This window comes from Saccopteryx bilineata, chromosome 1 (genome assembly GCF_036850765.1).
Source record: "Saccopteryx bilineata isolate mSacBil1 chromosome 1, mSacBil1_pri_phased_curated, whole genome shotgun sequence".
Lineage (NCBI taxonomy): Eukaryota > Metazoa > Chordata > Mammalia > Chiroptera > Emballonuridae > Saccopteryx > Saccopteryx bilineata.
The window spans coordinates 361,496,197-361,514,144 of NC_089490.1; the positions used below are offsets into that span (position 1 = coordinate 361,496,197).

Here is a 17,948-nt window from a genome sequence, read left to right on the forward strand (position 1 = left end):
CATAAGTAAGGGATTTGGGGTGTGGGTCTTTTTCATTAGTGAGGAGTGAGGTAAGGGCAATAAATCAATTATTTCAGGTCCTGAGGTCAACTAGGGGTTCTTCAGTCTAGTTTCATGAGGATGTGGTCAGGGGTCATTCTACTTTAGGGCTCTGGAGCTAAAACACAACTTAGGCTATGTTATCTTTAGCTTAATAGAGACTATACATTGTGATCCTTAGTCATTGTATGGTCATTGTTTCTTGCTGCCTCAGAGGGTTGACGATTAGGGAGGGGAAGAGCTAAAGTTTACAGGGCATACTGTGAAGAAACTGAATAGAGTGCTGTGGTCACATATTAAGTCAAAATCATACATTAAATAGGATCCTTGGTTTCCATTCCCTTTATTTTGTGCATTACTCAATCTTGAGGGATTTCACTCATATGTGGAATCTAGTGAACAAAATGAACTAACAAGCAAAATAGAGAGACTCATACATAGAGAGCAGGCTGACAGCAGGGGCGAGGGTGGTGGTGGAGCTGGGTGAGGGAGGTGAAGGGATTGAGCAAAAAAGGAAAAAACAAACTCATGGACATGGACAACAGTGTAGTGATTGCAGAGTGGGTACAAGCAGAGGAGGGTGTAGGGGGTAAATGGTGATAGAGGAAGAATTGACTTGGGGGTGAGGTGAACACACAGTACAGTGTACAGAGATGTGTGGTAGAGTTGGGCATGAAAACCTGTGTAATTATGTTAACCAGTGTCACCCCAATAACTTCAATTTAAAAAAATGTGTGGTTCATCTTTTTCGTTTTTTTTTTCCAGTAGACTGTGATCTCCAGGAAGTGTTAAGTTTTCATTGTATTCCTGAGTCTAGAGATTTCCTAGGTTATTTTGGCAATAAAAGCACTGCCATTGTCACTTTGGATAGAAAAAGATAATCCAAATCTAGGAATAATTTCTTTTAGTAAGGCTTTTATTACTTCTGATGCCCTTTCTGATTTACATAGTAATGCTTTAACCCAGAGGTCGGCTAACTCATTAGTCAACAGAACCAAATATCAACAGTACAATTGAAATTTCTTTTGAGAACCAAATTTTTTAAACTTAAACTATATAGGTAGGTACTTTCCTTATCGAGGTAGCACCCGCACGTGGTATTTTGTGGAAGAGCCACACTCAAGGGGCCAAAGAGCTGCATGTGGCTCGCGAGCAGTTTACTGACCAGGGCTTTAACCCATCCTCTAGGTATGTACTAATACTAGCAGACATTTATAATTTTAATAGTTTAGGGCAGTGGTGGTCAACCTGGACCCTACTGCCCACTAGTGGGCGTTCCAGCTTTCATGGTGGGCAGTAGCGGAGCAACCAAAGTATAAATAAAAAGATAGATTTAACTATAGTTAAGTTGTTTTATAAAGATTTATTCTGCCAAACTTAGCAAAACTCCGACATAAAGTACTTGGTAAGTACTATTATATGCTTTAACTTGCTGTAGCTCTGCTTTATAAATTTTATAAAGTAAAATTACTTCCCTACTTTATAAATCACCATTACTGTGGAACTGGTGGGCGGTTAGAAAATTTTACTATTAACAGATACAAAAATAGGCGGTAGATATATTGAATAAAAAGGTTGACTACCCCTGGTTTAGGGCATCACAGTGAAGTCAGTTTGCCAATCTTATCCTAGGTCTAATCCTCAGCTTTAGAACTCTCTGATTTGTGGCTGATGTCCCGTTTTTGGATTATTTCTAGCACAGCTGTTGCATTTTTAAATTCCCTTTTGAATAGTGTTCTGCATGTCTGGCTCAGTAATATATTTTTGTATCCATTGGAGTTTGGCATCCTGTTCATAATGGGTGCTCTGGTAGATGTAGTTGACTGTTTCTTCCATTAGCTGTTTAGGAATCAGAATGATTCCCTGTTCATTGCTTATGTATCTTTCTGGTGAACAGTGAAGCCGCACCCCTAGCTCATTCTTGGTCTTCAAAGAATATGCAGGCTGGGCCAGTATTAAGTCAATACCAGGAGTAAGGGCTGCCGGGGTTTTTTTGGGGGGGTGGCCAGCTTAGAAGCCTGGTCTGCCATATTGTTCCCTTGGGCAATTAAGCCACCTTTCTTTTTTTTTTTAGTTTTATATTATTTATTTTTAAAAACAATTTCATTTATAGTTTACATTTAATACTATTTTGTATTCATTTCAGGTGTACAGCAGAATGCTTAGACAATTATATGCCTGACAAAGTGGTTCCCCAGTATTTCAAATACCCACCTACACGGAACATAGATATTAGAACATCATTGACTGTATTGCCTGTGTTGTACTTTACATCACCATGACTGTTTTGTAACTACCACCTTGTACTTCTTAATCCCTTCAACATTTTTACCCAGCTCCCCAACCCCCTTTCCTCTGGTCTGATCTGTCTATGAGTCTGTTTTTGTTTTATTTTGCTTTTTACATAACTAAAATTATATAGTATTTGTCTTTCTCTGTCTGATTAATTTCACTTAGTATAATACCCTGTAAGTCCATACATATTGTCACAGTGTAAGATTTCATTCTTTTTTATGGTAATGTTCCACTTTTTATATGTACCACCACTTTTTTATCCACTCGTCTATTGATGGGCACTTGGGTTGCCTCTATAACTTGGCTATTGTAAATAATGATGCAATGAACATAGAGGTGCATATATTCTTTTGAATTAGTGTTTTCGGTTTCTTCAGGTATATATACCCAGAAGTGGAATTACTGGGTCATAAGCCAGTTCCATTTTTAATATTTTGAGAAGCCGCCATACTGTTTTCTGTGGTGGCTACACCAATCTGCATTCCCACCAACAGTGTATGAAGGGTTCCCTTGTCTTCACATCCTCCCCAACACTTGTTTATTGATTTATTGATAATAGCCTTTCTAACATGTGTAAGATATCTCCTGTGGTAATCTCCATGGCCTCTAACTTAAATTTCTTTGATAATTAGGGAAGTTGAGTATCTTTTTTATTTGTTTATTGGCCATCTATATGTCCTTTTTGGAGAAATGTCTATTCAGGTCCTCTGCCCATATTTTAATTGGATAGTTTAGATTTTTTTGGTGTTGAGTTGTTTGAGTTCTTAACAATCTTTGGATATTATCCCCATATTGGCTGTATCACTGGCAAATATCTTTTTTTATTCAGTAGATTGTTTTGTGTTTTATTGATGGTTTCCTTTGCTGTGCAAAATCTTTATAGTTTGATCTAGTCCCATTTGTTCATTTTTTAATTTTGTTTCTCTTGCACAAGGAGATATGTAAGAAAAAACTATTGCTTACATAAATATCAGAGTTTACTGTCTGTTTTCTTTTAGTGGTTTTATGGTTTGGAGTCTCATGTTAAAATCTTAAATTCATCAAGTTTGTCCTTGTATGTGGTGTAAAAAGGTAGTCTAGTCTTACTATTTTTGCATGTTATCTGTCACATTTTCAGGACAACATTTATTTAATAGACTGTTTTTACTCCATTGTATGTTGTTGCCTTATTTATCATATATTAGTTGGCCATATAGGAATGGGTTTATTTCTGGGCTCTATTCTATTCTGTTCATTTATATGTCTGTTTTTATGCATAGCCTTGTAGTACAATTTGATATCAAGTAGCATACCTTCAACTTTATTCTACTTTCTCAAGATTGCTGTGGATATTCGGGGTCTTTTGTGATTCCATATAAATTTTTGCATTATTTGTTCTAGTTCTGTAAAATACGCCATTGGTATCATGATAGGAATTGCATTTACTCGATAGATTGCTTTGGGTAGTATCACCATTTTAATGATATTAATTATTCCTATTTGTGAATGTGGTATATGCTTTCACTTATTTGTGTCTTCTTCAATGTCTTACAACTTTCTGAGTACAAGACTTACCTTCTTGGTTAAATTTATTACACATTTTGATGCAACTGTAAATGGGTTTCTTTTGTTTGTTTCCCTTTCTGATAGTTCATTATTGACATATAAAAATGTGACCACTTTCTGAACATTAATTTTGTATGCTGCTACATTACTGAATTCATCTGTCAGTGCCAGTAGTTTCTGGTGAATCTTTAGGGTTCTTTATATACAGTATCATGTCATCTGCAAATACTAACAAACGTCTAGCTTTCCAATTGGGATGCCTTTTATTTCTTTTTGTCTTGATTGCTGTGTCTAGGACTTCCAGTACTCAGTAGAATAAGAGTGATGAATGGGGCTCTGGCTGGTTGGCTCAGCGGTAGAGCGTCTGCCCAGCTTGTGGAAGTTCCGGGTTCGATTCCCGGCCAAAGCACACAGGAGAAGTGCCCATCTCCTTCTCCACCCTTCCCCTTCTTCTTTCTCTCTCTCTCTCTTCTCCTCCCACAGCCAAGGCTCCACTGGAGCATAGTTGGTCCGGGCACTGAGGATGGCTCCATGGCCTCTGCCTCAGGCACTAGAATGGCTCTGGTTGCAACAGAGCAACGCCCCACTTGGGCAGAGCATTGCCCCCTAGTGAGCATGCGGGAGTCTGTCTCTTTGCCTCCCTGCTTCTTACTTCAGAAAAATACAAAAAAAAAAAAAAAAGGAGTGATGATTGAAAGTGGACACTCCTGTCTTGTTCCTGGTCTTAAAGGAAACTCTTTTAGTTTTTCCCTGTTGAATATATTGGCTGTATTATGTTGAGGTAAGTTCCCTCTATTCCCACTTAGCTGAGAGTTTTTATTATAAATGGATGCTGGATTTTGTCAAAGGCTATCTGTCTACTGATAGCCCAGACAATGAATAACAGCAGTCTCCTGAGGTCCCATTACTGCTTTGGAGATTTAGTATCTTTTAAGTATGTTTAATTTCTTTACTTCCTGATGGTAAGATTAAGAGCCCTTTTTTTTTTTCAAGTAGCCTCATAGATATGTACCACATGTAAATGTATATTTTGAGTCAGTGTAGATGTTGACTCTCTTACGTTTTCCCAGGTACAAGAAAGATACATGTAAGGGTCAGTAGTTCAGCCTTCTGCATTGAAGAACCTGTGGGTGAGGCCTCAGCTTCCAGTAGTTCTTGAATAGTTACCCCAGCACATCCTGCCTTTTGGTTTTCCACATCTTTAATGCCGCTTCCATTGGTGAACATCTTGAGATCGGGATATTTTTTAGTTGGGAGGTCAGTTATGTCTAGTCAGCTGGAATTATTTGATTACAGTCGTATTTTGGTTCCTCTGGTTCAAGGGGAAACAAGTTGGCTGGATTTAGGGTGGAGATAACATTGAGAATGGCATTAAGATTGTCTGAAAGGATGGCCTGGTATTCTCCAGCCATGCAGAAATCAGCGAGTATCCTCCCTTTTATCTACATTGGGGCAGCACACAATGTGGAGTAAGCATTGAGGTGGGCTGGCCCAGAGTGAACTCAGATTCCTGTACAAAGTTGCAGTGGCAGCTTTGGTCCTTAGACAAACTGACCATCCCTGAGACATTGTGTCCAGTAGCTTTGAGAAGTAGGCTGCTGGTCTCTCAACATTTCCCAGAGTTGAGTAGTACTCTCAGTCTCATTCCTTGTTGTTCATGTACAAACAAACTTTCTTAAGTCTGGGAGGCCCATGGCTGTGTCTATTAATGATATTAGTGGTTTGGATGGCATTTTGACATTCCCCATCCAAGTTAGAGGGTCTTGATCTTTCCCTTTTTGTGTCTCATATAATGGTTTTACTACTAAGTCAGAATTTGGAATCCAGATACAAAAATCAGCCATTCCTAAAAATCCTTCTAATTGTCTGTGGATGGTAGGCACTGCCACCCTAGCCAGAGCTTCTCTCCTTTCAGAGTGGAGTTCCTTTGCCCCTGACGTAATTCAAATCCCAATTATTTTAGAGTTTTGATGTCTGCGCTTTCTTCTGGGAGTCTTTGCATCCATGTTCAGCCAGGAAATTTAGGATTAGAGTAGTATTTTTGTTAGAGGCCACTTTGCTGATACTTGCAATGAAGATCTCATCAACACATTGGGAGTAGTGCTTCATTCTTCAGTTGAAATTTTCTTTTTTTTTTTTTTAATTTTTTTTTATTTTTTATTTATAGGTTTAAATTATTTTATTTATTTATTCATTTTAGAGGAGGGAGAGAGAGAGAGAGAGAGAGAGAGAGAGAGAGAGAGAGAGAGAAGGGGGGAGGAGCAGGAAGCATCAACTCCCGTATGCTCCTTGACCAGGCAAGCCCAGGGTTTCGAACCGGCGACCTCAGCATTTCCAGGTCGACGCTTTATCCACTGCGCCACCACAGGTCAGGCCTTCAGTTGAAATTTTCTTAGATCTCTGACCAAAGCCTCTCTAAAAAGTGGGGAAGTTTTTGAACTGGGGAAGTACAGTTTTCAAAGTATTTCAAATGTAAATAGCTCCTGAGATTTAGAGCTCAAGGGTATACAGAAAAATACATCTTTTATGTACGGTACAGTAAACCACCAAAACTTCTCAGACAAACTGGTCAGCAAGGTATAAGGGTTAGGCACCACCAGGTGGATGGCTTCCACGGTGTTACTAATGGCTGTATTCTCCTCCTAGCTTGTTCTTTCAGAGCCGTGATGGCAAACCTTTTCATAAAAACTGCCCACTTTTGCAGTGCTGGTCAACCCGGTCCCTCCTGCCCACTAGTGGGTGTTCCAGCTTTCATGGTGGGCAAGCAGAGCAACCAAACCATGCGCTATTGGCCCACCATGAAAACTGGAACGCCCACTAGTGGGCAGGAGGGACCAGGTTGACCAGCACTGAAAAAATAGGCAGTTTTTATAAAAAGGTTCGTCATCACGGTTTTAGAGGATCCTATTTCAGATGAAGGGACATTTGCTCCTACCCACAATTGTATTTGGATTGGGATGGCTGTTTTTGCCTTCACAGTCTTGCCCTTTGCCCATACTTCCTGACTTATTTCTTGCAGGATTTCTTTGGGGAGAATTTATTTCTTGGCTAAGGACAGCAATGTTGCCTGTAAAGCACAAACTTCTTCCAGAGATACCTCAATGTCAATCTGTCTGGGAGCAAAATTACTTTGGTATTTAGTTTAGTCAATAAGTCTCATTCTGAAAGTGGCATTAGGCATTTCAGCAATGCAAGAAGCACTGCTTAAGGTTTGTTTTTCCCATTTGGCAGTCTGATGCCTGCCATAGTGATGCTCCTGACATTCCAGTTACAAGTCTTGTTTCAGAGGAGAGTTTAGTCAACCTAGTATTTATTACAAAATATGTGACTTTAGTGTCCATCAAAAAGTCCATTTCGGGCCCTGGCCGGTTGGCTCAGCGGTAGAGCGTCGGCCTGGCGTGTGGGGGACCCGGGTTCGATTCCTGGCCAGGGCACATAGGAGAAGCGCCCATTTGCTTCTCCACCCCCCCTCCTTCCTCTCTGTCTCTCTCTTCCCCTCCCGCAGCCAAGGCTCCATTGGAGCAAAGATGGCCCGGGCGCTGGGGATGGCTCCTTGGCCTCTGCCCCAGGTGCTAGAGTGGCTCTGGTCGCAACAGAGCGACGCCCGGAGGGGCAGAGCATCGCCCCCTGGTGGGCAGAGCATCGCCCCCTGGTGGGCGTGCTGGGTGGATCCCAGTCGGGCGCATGCGGGAGTCTGTCTGTCTCTCCCCGTTTCCAGCTTCAGAAAAATACAAAAAAAAAAAAAAAAAGTCCATTTCGGCCCTGGCTGGTTGGCTCAGTGGTAGAGCATCGGCCTAGCGTGCAGGAGTCCCAGGTTCGATTCCTGGCCAGGGCACACAGGAGAAGTGCCCATCTGCTTCTCCATCCCTCCCCCTCTCCTTCCTCTCTGTCTCTCTCTTCCCCTCCCACAGCCAAGGCTCCATTGGAGCAAAGTTGGCCTGGGTGCTGAGGATGGCTCCATGGCCTCTGCCTCAGGCGCTAGAATGGCCCTGGTTGCAATAGAGCAACGCCCCAGATGGGCAGAGCATCGCCCCCTGGTGGGCATGTTGGGTGGATCCAGGTTGGGCGCATGCGGGAGTCTGTCTGACTGCCTCCCTGTTTCTAACTTCAGAAAAATACAAAAAATAAAATAATAATAAAAAAAGAAGTCCATTTCTTTCCTGCGGTTAGAGTGACAAGGGGTTCCATGTGGGTAGTGGTGAGGGAGCCAGTTGTGTTGATCAGAGCCCCTAGGCCCAATCACTCAGGGTTAATTGGGTCATCTGTAATGCTCCTTATTTCTTTATGCCTTGTTTTTTGTTTGAACTTGGACTTTCTTTCTTTTTCTTTCTTTTTTTTAATGACCTTCTTGCTTGAAGTAAGCACAGTGTTTAGGGCCACTTTGGGGGCAGGTCCCATGTATCCAGCAGCCTTTATCTTTTTGTTGTCTTCTTAGGCCCTCTGGTGGTTAGAGAGGCAGCCAGAAAGTCTGCCTGTTGCTTCATCTTTTCCCCCCAGGCCTGGTCTCTACTGTTGAACACCTTTAAAGCAATCTCCACCAACTGTGGCAGAGGCATTCCAAAGGACCTACAAACTTTTGAAGCTTTCTTTGGATATCAGGGGCACTCTGCCCTAAAACAATCATGTCCACAACCTTTAACTTTTGGGGGGTCCCTGGGTCCATATCAGTATTTCAGCAACAAGCCTCAAAGATACATTCTAGGAATTCAGATAGGTTGTCATCTGGATGCTGCTTTGTCTGCTGGAACTTCATAACACTTTTTTGTTTGGGTACTCCCCTCCTTAACCCAGCCAGAATGCAATTCCTGTAATGCTCAAGGTTGGACTGGTCCCCATCATTTATATTCCAGTGTGGTTCAGTAGCAGGGGCAGCAGTTGTGACTTCAGCTCACACAGGGTTTTGAGGTCTCTCATTGTATAGGTAACTGGTTTCTTCCCTTGCTTTTTCTAAGATAATCCAGTTTTTCGGCAGGAAGCAGGGTGTTCAATAGATGTTGACTCTCTGCCTAACTCAGGTTATGAATATCAAAAATGGAAGAAAAGAGACATTTCTACCTTTCTAGGATTGCCCTTACAGGCAGGCACATTGTTTTTCCAGTTAAAGGTCAAAAGTTGTGAAGGGAGCATGCATCCAGACCATTTCTGCTGCTTGTCTGTTAGCAGTGATTCCTGTCTGTAAGCAGGTGGCACCTGCCTTAATGAGAATTGTCCTGCCTGGAGTGGCCCCTTGACAAAATTGGGTACACTGTTGGGGGAGACCATTCCTGAGCCTGGTGGAGTTCTTTCTCCAGCTGGAGATAGTAGGGCAGGGTCTGTAGCTGACATTGCTGTTTGTAGGGCAGTGGAATGGTGTGATTGCTGAAACATTAAGCGGGAGTAATAAGTTACCTTCTTTTTTCTGGGATTCTCCTAAGACTTGTCCGGTTTCCCACCCTGATATATTATAACTTTACATTTTATTTGAATGGGCTTATTTTGATACAAAAGCATAAACACTAGTACATAGGGAACTCCATCTAATTTTTCCTGTCTTTTACAGAATAACTTCAGTTGGAAGGATGGTACTGTAGTTTAAAGACCCAGCCTCTGGCCAGTGTTCTACTGACTATAGGGCATATTATGGCCATGTTATGTTACAAAGGAAAAGCATTTTTTTTTCTTCATTGGTTGATAACCAAACATGGCCCTGTTTTGTAAGATGCATTCCAGGGGGCTTCACTGGGGGAAGGAGTTAGACATACAGTTCCCCATGATAATATAGCATATAGAACTTTTTCACAATATCAGTAACAAAGTCATTTTAAAGAGAAAACCAACTTCGAATTTTGCACTAGTTTAATGTTTTAAATTCACTTACTTGGTTAGATTTCTTTGAGTCAATCTTACTCAATTTAACCACACATAATTTCTTCTCAGGTTTTCACAAACCTTCTAAAACTTTCCTAATCCCTCTTAGTTTGTCTCTTCTTCCTCATTCAGGAACTACTTTCTTCCAGTTCCTTACAAAATATATTTCCACACCTTATCCTTTCTCTGACACAGAAGGCAGTCTATCAGCAATTTGTTGTTTTCAAGGTATGTACTAGTTCCTAACATGCAGAAGACTTCAAAGACCTGCTGCTTTTTGGTAAATGTTTTTTTTTTTATCCCTGAGAAAGTGACTGCAAGTAGGAATGAAATTAGGGATTTTAGGTAATCTTAGTATGAGTGTTTTTAGGAAGCTATCATCTTAAACTGCATTAATTAATGTCTCTAGAATCTAGAATGTATGCTGGTTAAATCATAACCTGAAATAATTTTATCAGAATAACATGGCCATGTAAAATACTGAGTAAATTTAATGAGTCTCCTAATGCAAAGCCATTTTGTGGGTACTGGGCCATGAATTTTGTAAGTGGTTATAGTATGTCTGGATTTCTTTGAGAAAGAATAGGTTTCTCTTCCCTTGCAAGAGATGACTTTCTGCAGGAGTGTTGACAAGGAGATGGTAACAGTGACAACAGATAAATTTTTTGAGAGGTTAAGGTTGGCTATATTATATAAAGTAGAGCTCAGCAAGCTACAGCTCACTGACCAAATCCTTCAAACAGCCTGCTTTTGTATGACCCTAAAAGTAAGAATGTTTTTTTACATTTCAAAGGGTTGTAAACCAAAACAAAGAATATGCCACAGAGACTTTATGTGGTTTGCAAAGCCTTAAACATTTACTATCTGTCCTTCACAGAAAAAAAGTCTTGCCAAGTCCTTATAAAATACTGGGCTAATGATAGAGTAAATAAGAGTAAATAACACTCTAAGGTCTTTTGTAACTCAGGAGACTTAAGACAAAGGATAGGAAACAACACAAATAATTCAGTATATGGAAATTATGTGATTATATCACACATTAACTAGGCTTAAAGTCAAGACTAAGGGTTCAAAGCTATGTAGAAAATTGCAATTATAGTAAATTAATTATGGAAAAGAAGACCTATTTGTTAACTAAATAAAAATAAGAGATATTTAAGGTTAATGATAGGTAACAGTTATAGCTTGCTAAATTAAAGTGTTTTATCTCCCTGAGTATAGAGACTATTAGATGGGGAAGCAACCAGAAAGCCTGCTAACAAAAGTTGGGCAGGAGCCTGATGGGTGGGCAGGAGCACTATGTGCAGTTGATAGTGCTCACCTGGGATGCTGAAGTCCCAGGTTCGAAACCCTGAAGTCACTGGCTTAAGTGCAGGGTTGCTAGCTCTAACGCAGGGTTGCCGGCTTGAGCCCAAAGGTCACTGGCTTGAGCAAGGGGTCTTTGGCTTGGCTGGAGCCTCCCCCACCCTTGGGTCAAGGGAAGTATGAGAAATGAGAAGCAGTCCATGAACAACTAAGGTGCCGCAACTGTAAGTTGATGCTTCTCATCTCTCTCCCTTCCTGTCTGTCCTTTCCCCCTACCCAGAAGAAGAAGAAAAAAAAAAGATGGGCAGGAGGAACAAGTCTGGGACTAAGAATTTACCACTGTATAAAGAGACAAACAGGAAACCCACTAATTATGTGCATGTCAGAAGGGTTGTGTATTGCTTTTTATGCTCCATTTCTTTATACTTAATCTAACCACAGATTAAGTTTTTTAAAAACTGCTTTTGACATAAGTGCCTTATTAGTAAGGAAATACCACCCCCATTGATACTGGTTTAAAATAAGTGATGATCATTTGGAGAGGCTTTGGGGGAGAAACTCTCTGATGATTTATAATTTTTCATGTATGTTTAATGACAAGGTGATTTTTATTTATATATATTTTATGGCAATAGCTATTTCAAAGGTTAATATTGCTTATTTTTGTGACTGACTTTTCTCAATCACAGATTGCATGATTAATAGAATACTCTGACTAGAGATAATTCTCACCTTTTTATTCTCACCTTCCCAGTTCTTCTCTCACACGTTAAGCTATTTGAAGTATTTGTAATTGAGATGCTCCATTTTGTCTTATGTATATTTGTTTGCTTATTTCTAGTTTGTAACTAAATGAACTTTTTTTTTTTCAGATGATTCTTTGGGATTGGGACCTAAAGCAATGGTATAAACCTCATTATCAGGTAAATATGTGATTTCACTAATAATATCTGTAATGAAACTTTTCACATTTAAAGTTACATTCACAAGATTGCTATGATACAAGATTTTCTTCACCTGAACTAAAATAACCAGAACTTTCATTTAGGTAGATTATAACATTTTAATTGTAAGGGAGAAAAGAAATGGTAAGAAACCAACCATATACAGTTATTCTGAAATGTTGCTAATATAACCTGAACTCAGAATAAACTAACAATTCTATATTAAGGATGAGATTTATTTTTCCTGATTGTGGGTAACTGATCCTCACAGGACAAAACTAGATTAAAGGCCATACATGAGAAAGAGTAAGACAATTGGAAAAATATTTTATCAGAGAAGCAAAATCTTTGTGCTTTTTGGTAAACTTTTTATTGAATTATATATACAGAAAAGTGCAGTTTGATAAATTTTCGCAAACTAAATATCTCATGTGACCAGTACCCATATCAAGAAATAACAAAAACATTATAGAAAATTCACTTATGCACATTATATATAGTTATTACTTATATCTCCAAAGATAAACTCTATCCTGACTTCAAGCAGTTGTTTATTTGTGAACTTGATATATAAATGGACTCATTTAATATGTATTTTGTAAAGATTTTTTTGATCACTTCAGTAATATATGTTTATATCAGAAGAACGGAAAATAAAGTATAGGAGAAAAAAGATAAATTACACATAAACATCAAACAATAACTATGTTAACTTTCGATGCATGTATTTATAAATCTTTTCCCATTGTATTTAAATGTGTGTTTGTATACTCTGTTCTACAAAAATTCTATTAGGTTTAGTATGCTTTTTTCAAACCCTGATGGTCTACACACTAATAAACATTAATAAATGTTAAATCTGTCATTTGTGTTTATAGAAATGTTTAACCCCTGTTTATTTAGTTACTAGTTAGTTGTCCCAAAATCAATTTTTAAAAAATGAATATCCCATTGAATGGTTGATTTTTATTATTATTATTATTATTATTTTGTATTTTTCTGAAGCTAGAAACGGGGAGAGACAGTCAGACAGACTCCCGCATGCGCCCGACCGGGATCCACCCGGCATGCCCACCAGGGAGCGATGCTCTGCCCCTATGGGGCGTCGCTCTGTCGTGACCAGAGCCACTCTAGTGCCTGGGGCAGAGGCCAAGGAGCCATCCCCAGCGCCCGGGCCATCTTTGCTCCAATGGAGCCTCAGCCGCGGGAGGGGAAGAGAGAGACAGAGAGGAAGGAGAGGGGGAGAAGCAGATGGGCACTTCCCCTGTGTGCCCTGGCTGGGAATCGAACCCGGGACCTCTGCACACCAGGCCGATGCTCTACCACTGAGCCAACCGGCCAGGGCCTGATTTTTATTTTTAAAGTGTGAGTGGAATAGCCACAACAGCCCATAGAAATAAAATATTCTCTGGTTTTTGGTGAGGAAATAATATAACTATTGCAGTCAGATGAAATGGAGAAGAGCAAATCTAATCTAAAATGGGCTGGTTTATTGAACTACCATATTCCCCCATGTATAAGACACACCTTAATTTTGGGGCCTGAAATTTGGAAAAAAATGTATTACATAAAGTTATTGAACTCAGATTTTATTCATCATAAAATTCATACAACTCCTCATCACTGTCAAAACTCTCATCCATTAGCTCGTCCTCACCTGGGTCTGATGATGAATCACTGTCTTCAACAATGAGTGCAAAAATAAGTGTAAAAAAGTGGGAAATGCAAGTAAAAAAACCTACAACCACTGTATAAGATGCACCCAGTTTTTAGACCCCAAATTTTGGGAGGGGAATGTGCATCTCATACATGGGGAAATACGGTATAAGCGGGCTTTCTCACCAGTCATATGTCATAGTCAACATCTTCAGTTTTAAGAATATCTAAATTATTGGTAAAATCTAAAGATAAATAAGGAATGATGGTTCCAAGGGTGGGCTTGTAAACAGACAAACTGGTTTTGCAATATTGGGCACCTCTGTCCCATTTTTTCTTTTTTTCTACTTCCCCATCCTTCTCTTCCTAATAATCTTTTAGTAAGTCTGAAGTATAACATTCATATATAAAAGTGTACAGGTCATAAGTGTACAACTTTATGAATTTTCTTCAAGTACATATATACATGTGTCCATCTTCCAGATGAAGAATTCAGCACCCCGAAAGCTCCCTTATGCTTCTTCTCCTAGTCATCCACTTCTCCCAATCATCATTGCATTCCTAATTTATCATCACAACTTAAGTTTCTTGTCTTCCAATTTTATTTTATATAAATGGAATCAATCATATGTATTTTCTGTTTTGATTCTTTCAGAATTATCTGTGAGATTCATATTATTACATACATCATATTATGACTGTATACAACATGGTCCCTTGCTTCACTCTCTTTTACTTCTCTGACCTCATCTTCTAGTACGTGCTCTTTCATTACTCTGCTCCAGCTGCACTGCCCTCTTGCTATTTCTCAAATAAGCAGGCAGGCTTCTGCCTCTAGGTCTTCACATGATACCATGGTCACTGGCTTGAACAAGGGGACCCTGGCTCCCCTGGAGGCCCCCCACCTACCCATTCAAGACATATATGAGAAGCAATGAATGAACAACTAAAAAGTGATGAAACTAGGAGTTGATGCTTCTCATCTCTCTCCCTTCCTGTCTCTCTCACAAAAAAAAGTGTAAAAAAAAAGATCTATATGTCTATATAGATATATATACAGTGGTGCCTTGAGATACGAGCAGACCAACATACAAATTTTTTAAGATGAGTTGTGACTTGGTCCATATTTTTGTTCAAGATCCGAGCAAAATTCTGAGATATGAGTCATGATTTGGGAAGCTGCCGCTAGTTGGCACGTTGGTGCATGGGTCCAGTATCGGCAGCACAACACCAGCATCTCATTCTTTCTCATGTGTTACCCGCAGAATCAAGTCGAATCTCATGAGCTTTACTTGTTCTTGCATCATTTTTGCATTTTTTACTAACTTTTTTTTGTGTGCTATCATGGGGCTCAAGAAAGTGAGTGTAAAGGACAGTGGTGAGAAGAGAATGATGTCAATAGAAGTAAAGCAAGAAATAATAGAAAAACATAAGCATGGTGTACAAGTGATTGAACTGGCAAGGCTGTACAACTGCAATACATCTACAATTTGTACCATCCTTAAACAAAAGGATGCCATCAGAAGTGCAAATCCAGCGAAACGAACTACAATTCTGTCCCAATTAAGGACAAATATCCATGAAGAAATGGAGAAGCTTCTGCTGGTGTGGGTGAAAGAAAAAGAACCAGCAGGAGATACAGTGACGGAGACTGTAATATGCGAAAAGGCACGTATTGTTTACTGCGACTTGAAGAAGAAAGAACCATCAACCTCAAAAGAGGCAGCCGAAGACATGTTTAAGGCAAGTCATGGCTGGTTTGAAAATTTCAAGAAGAGATCTGGCATCCACTTGGTGGTGAGGTATGGTGAGGCTGCGAGTGCTGACGTTATTAAGGCAGCTGAGGAGTACATCACATGTTTTGCTGCACTTATCGCAAAGGAAGGCTACATCCCCTAACAAGTGTTCGACTGTGACAAAACAGGATTGTTTTGGAAAAAATGCTCCAGAGGACTTTCATCACCGTAGAGGAGAAGAAGTTGCCAGGTCATAAACCCATGAAGGACCATCTGACCCTTGCATTGTGTGCAAAAGCTAGCGGTGACTGTAAAGTAAAGCCACTGCTAGTGTATCATTCCAAAAATCCTCAAGCCTTTAAGACTCACAAGATTCTTAAAGAAAAGCTGCAGGTTATATGGCGCGCCAATGCTAGGGCAGGAGTTACATGGCAGTTTTTTATTGAATGGGTAAATCTCGTCTTTGGTTGTGCAGTGAAGAAATATGTTCAAGAAAATAAACTCCCGATGAAAACATTACTAATTTTTGATAATGCTACAGCCTACCCACATGGTCTTGAAGATGACATTCTCGATGAGTTCAAATTCGTGAAAGTCCTCTACCTCCCACCCAATGACTTCAATCTTGCAACCGATGGATCAGCAGGTCATTTCCAACTTTAAAGTTTTACACAAAGCACTCGTTCTGCCACTGCTTTGAGGTGACTGAGAATACAATTCTAACCCTTTGAGAGTTTTGGAAAGATCACTACAACGTCGTGAAATGTTTACCCATTATTGTCTAGGCATGGCAAGAGGTTACAAGAAGAACCTTGAACTCAGCATGGAAAGAGTTATGGCCTGATGTTGTTGCAGACAGGGACTTTGAAGGATTTGAACCAGAGACCGAAACCGAGGTAGAAGCGTTGGAGGAGATTGTGTCTCTCGGAAAGTCGATGGTTCTGGAGGTAGATGAGGGTGACGTAAATGAGCTCGTGGAGGAACATGAGGAGGAACTCAACTGAGGAGTTAAGGGAGCTACAGATGATGCAACATACGGAGCTTCTGCAAGAGATTAGTAGTGAGGAGGAGGTAGAGTCGGAGGAAGTGATTTCTACAAGTGAAATTAAAGACATGCTGGCAATGTGGGAGAAGCTTTCAAGTTTCATTGAAAAGAAACACCCAGAAAAAGTTTCAACTGGTTGTGCTTTAGCACTTTTTAGTGACACTTGTTTGTCACATTTCTGTAACATTTTAAAAGGCAGGCAAAAGCAAACCTCTTTGGATAGATTTTTATTCAAAAGTCCTGCAAGTGAAAGTGCTGAAAGTGCAGCCAAAATGGCAAAAACAGGTGATGATTAAATAAAAAAATACATAATGTTAAGCTTAGGTTAAGTTTAAAGTTAAGAAAGTGCACTTTTGGCCCTGGCCGGTTGGCTCAGCGGTAGAGCATCGGCCTGGCGTGCAGGGGACCCGGGTTTGATTCCCTGCCAGAGCACATAGGAGAAGTGCCCATTTGCTTCTCCATCCCTCCCCCCTTCCTCTCTGTCTCTCTCTTCCCCTCCTGCAGCCAAGGCTCCATTGGAGCAAAGATGGCCCGGGCGCTGGGGATGGCTCCTTGGCCTCTGCCCCAAGCGCTGGAGTGGCTCTGGTCGCAGCAGAGCGATGCCCCAGAGGGGCAGAGCATCGCCCCCTGGTGGGCAGAGCATCACCCCTGGTAGGCGTGCTGGGTGGATCCCGGTCGGGCGCATTTCTCTCCCCGTTTCCAGCTTCAGAAAAATACAAAAAAAAAAAAAGAAAGTGCACTTTTTTACAAGTATGTTTTTGTGGTTTCATTTTAAGTAAAGAAAGTGCAGTTTTAGTTTTGTTTCAAGTAAAGAAAATGCAGTTTTAGTTTACATTTAGTGTTAAGAAAGTGCAGTTTTAGTTTACTTGTCTACAGTGCCTGCATCCCTCTTACCCTCCCTCCTCCTCTGCCATTCACCTCTGTTAGCCGCATTCGTCTGTCTCCAATGTAAGAATACAGTACTAAATAACAGATTTTTCTTTTATTTAATATATTTTGTTATGCATTGGTAAAGTATATATGTGTGTTTCTTAATTAAAACATGGTTTTTTCATAATTTAGGATGGTTTGGGGGTGTTTCACAGGGCTGGGACAGATTAAATCTATTTCAGTTATTCTAAATGGGAGAAATATGTTTGATATACGAGTTGACTGACTTACGAGCTTGGTTACAGAACGAACTAAACTTGTATCTCAAGGTACCACTGTAATAGCTTTACTGTTAAAACAAGCTCTTAAGACTATACTTTTCATTTCTATAGTTTGTAAAACAAACTCTTAAAAATGTATATAAAATGTTTGAAATTGTAAGAAATTATTAAACAAAACACATGAGTAAATCTATAACTCATTAAAGAGTAATTACAACTCAAACAAAAACAATGAAAATGCATGGCCTTATTCATTATAATAAATGCAAAATAGAACACTTGTGAAATACATAGCAGTTTTATTCAGAAAAGACAAAATTAGACACAGCTCAGGTGTCATCAACAGGAGAATCAATAAGTACCAGTGGTGCTCTGGCTGGACAGC

The 17,948-nt window shown here is 40.0% G+C and overlaps 1 protein-coding gene across 1 annotated transcript in view; it reads left to right on the plus strand.

The window, feature by feature from the left end:
* PDE3B (phosphodiesterase 3B) overlaps window positions 1-17,948 on the plus strand; it is a 178,035-nt gene that overhangs the window by 85,029 nt on the left and 75,058 nt on the right. Inside the window, exon 2 of the mRNA XM_066251014.1 lies at window positions 11,904-11,954. Coding sequence (XP_066107111.1) covers window positions 11,904-11,954 — 51 coding nt within the window. The remainder of the gene's footprint in view (window positions 1-11,903; window positions 11,955-17,948) is intronic.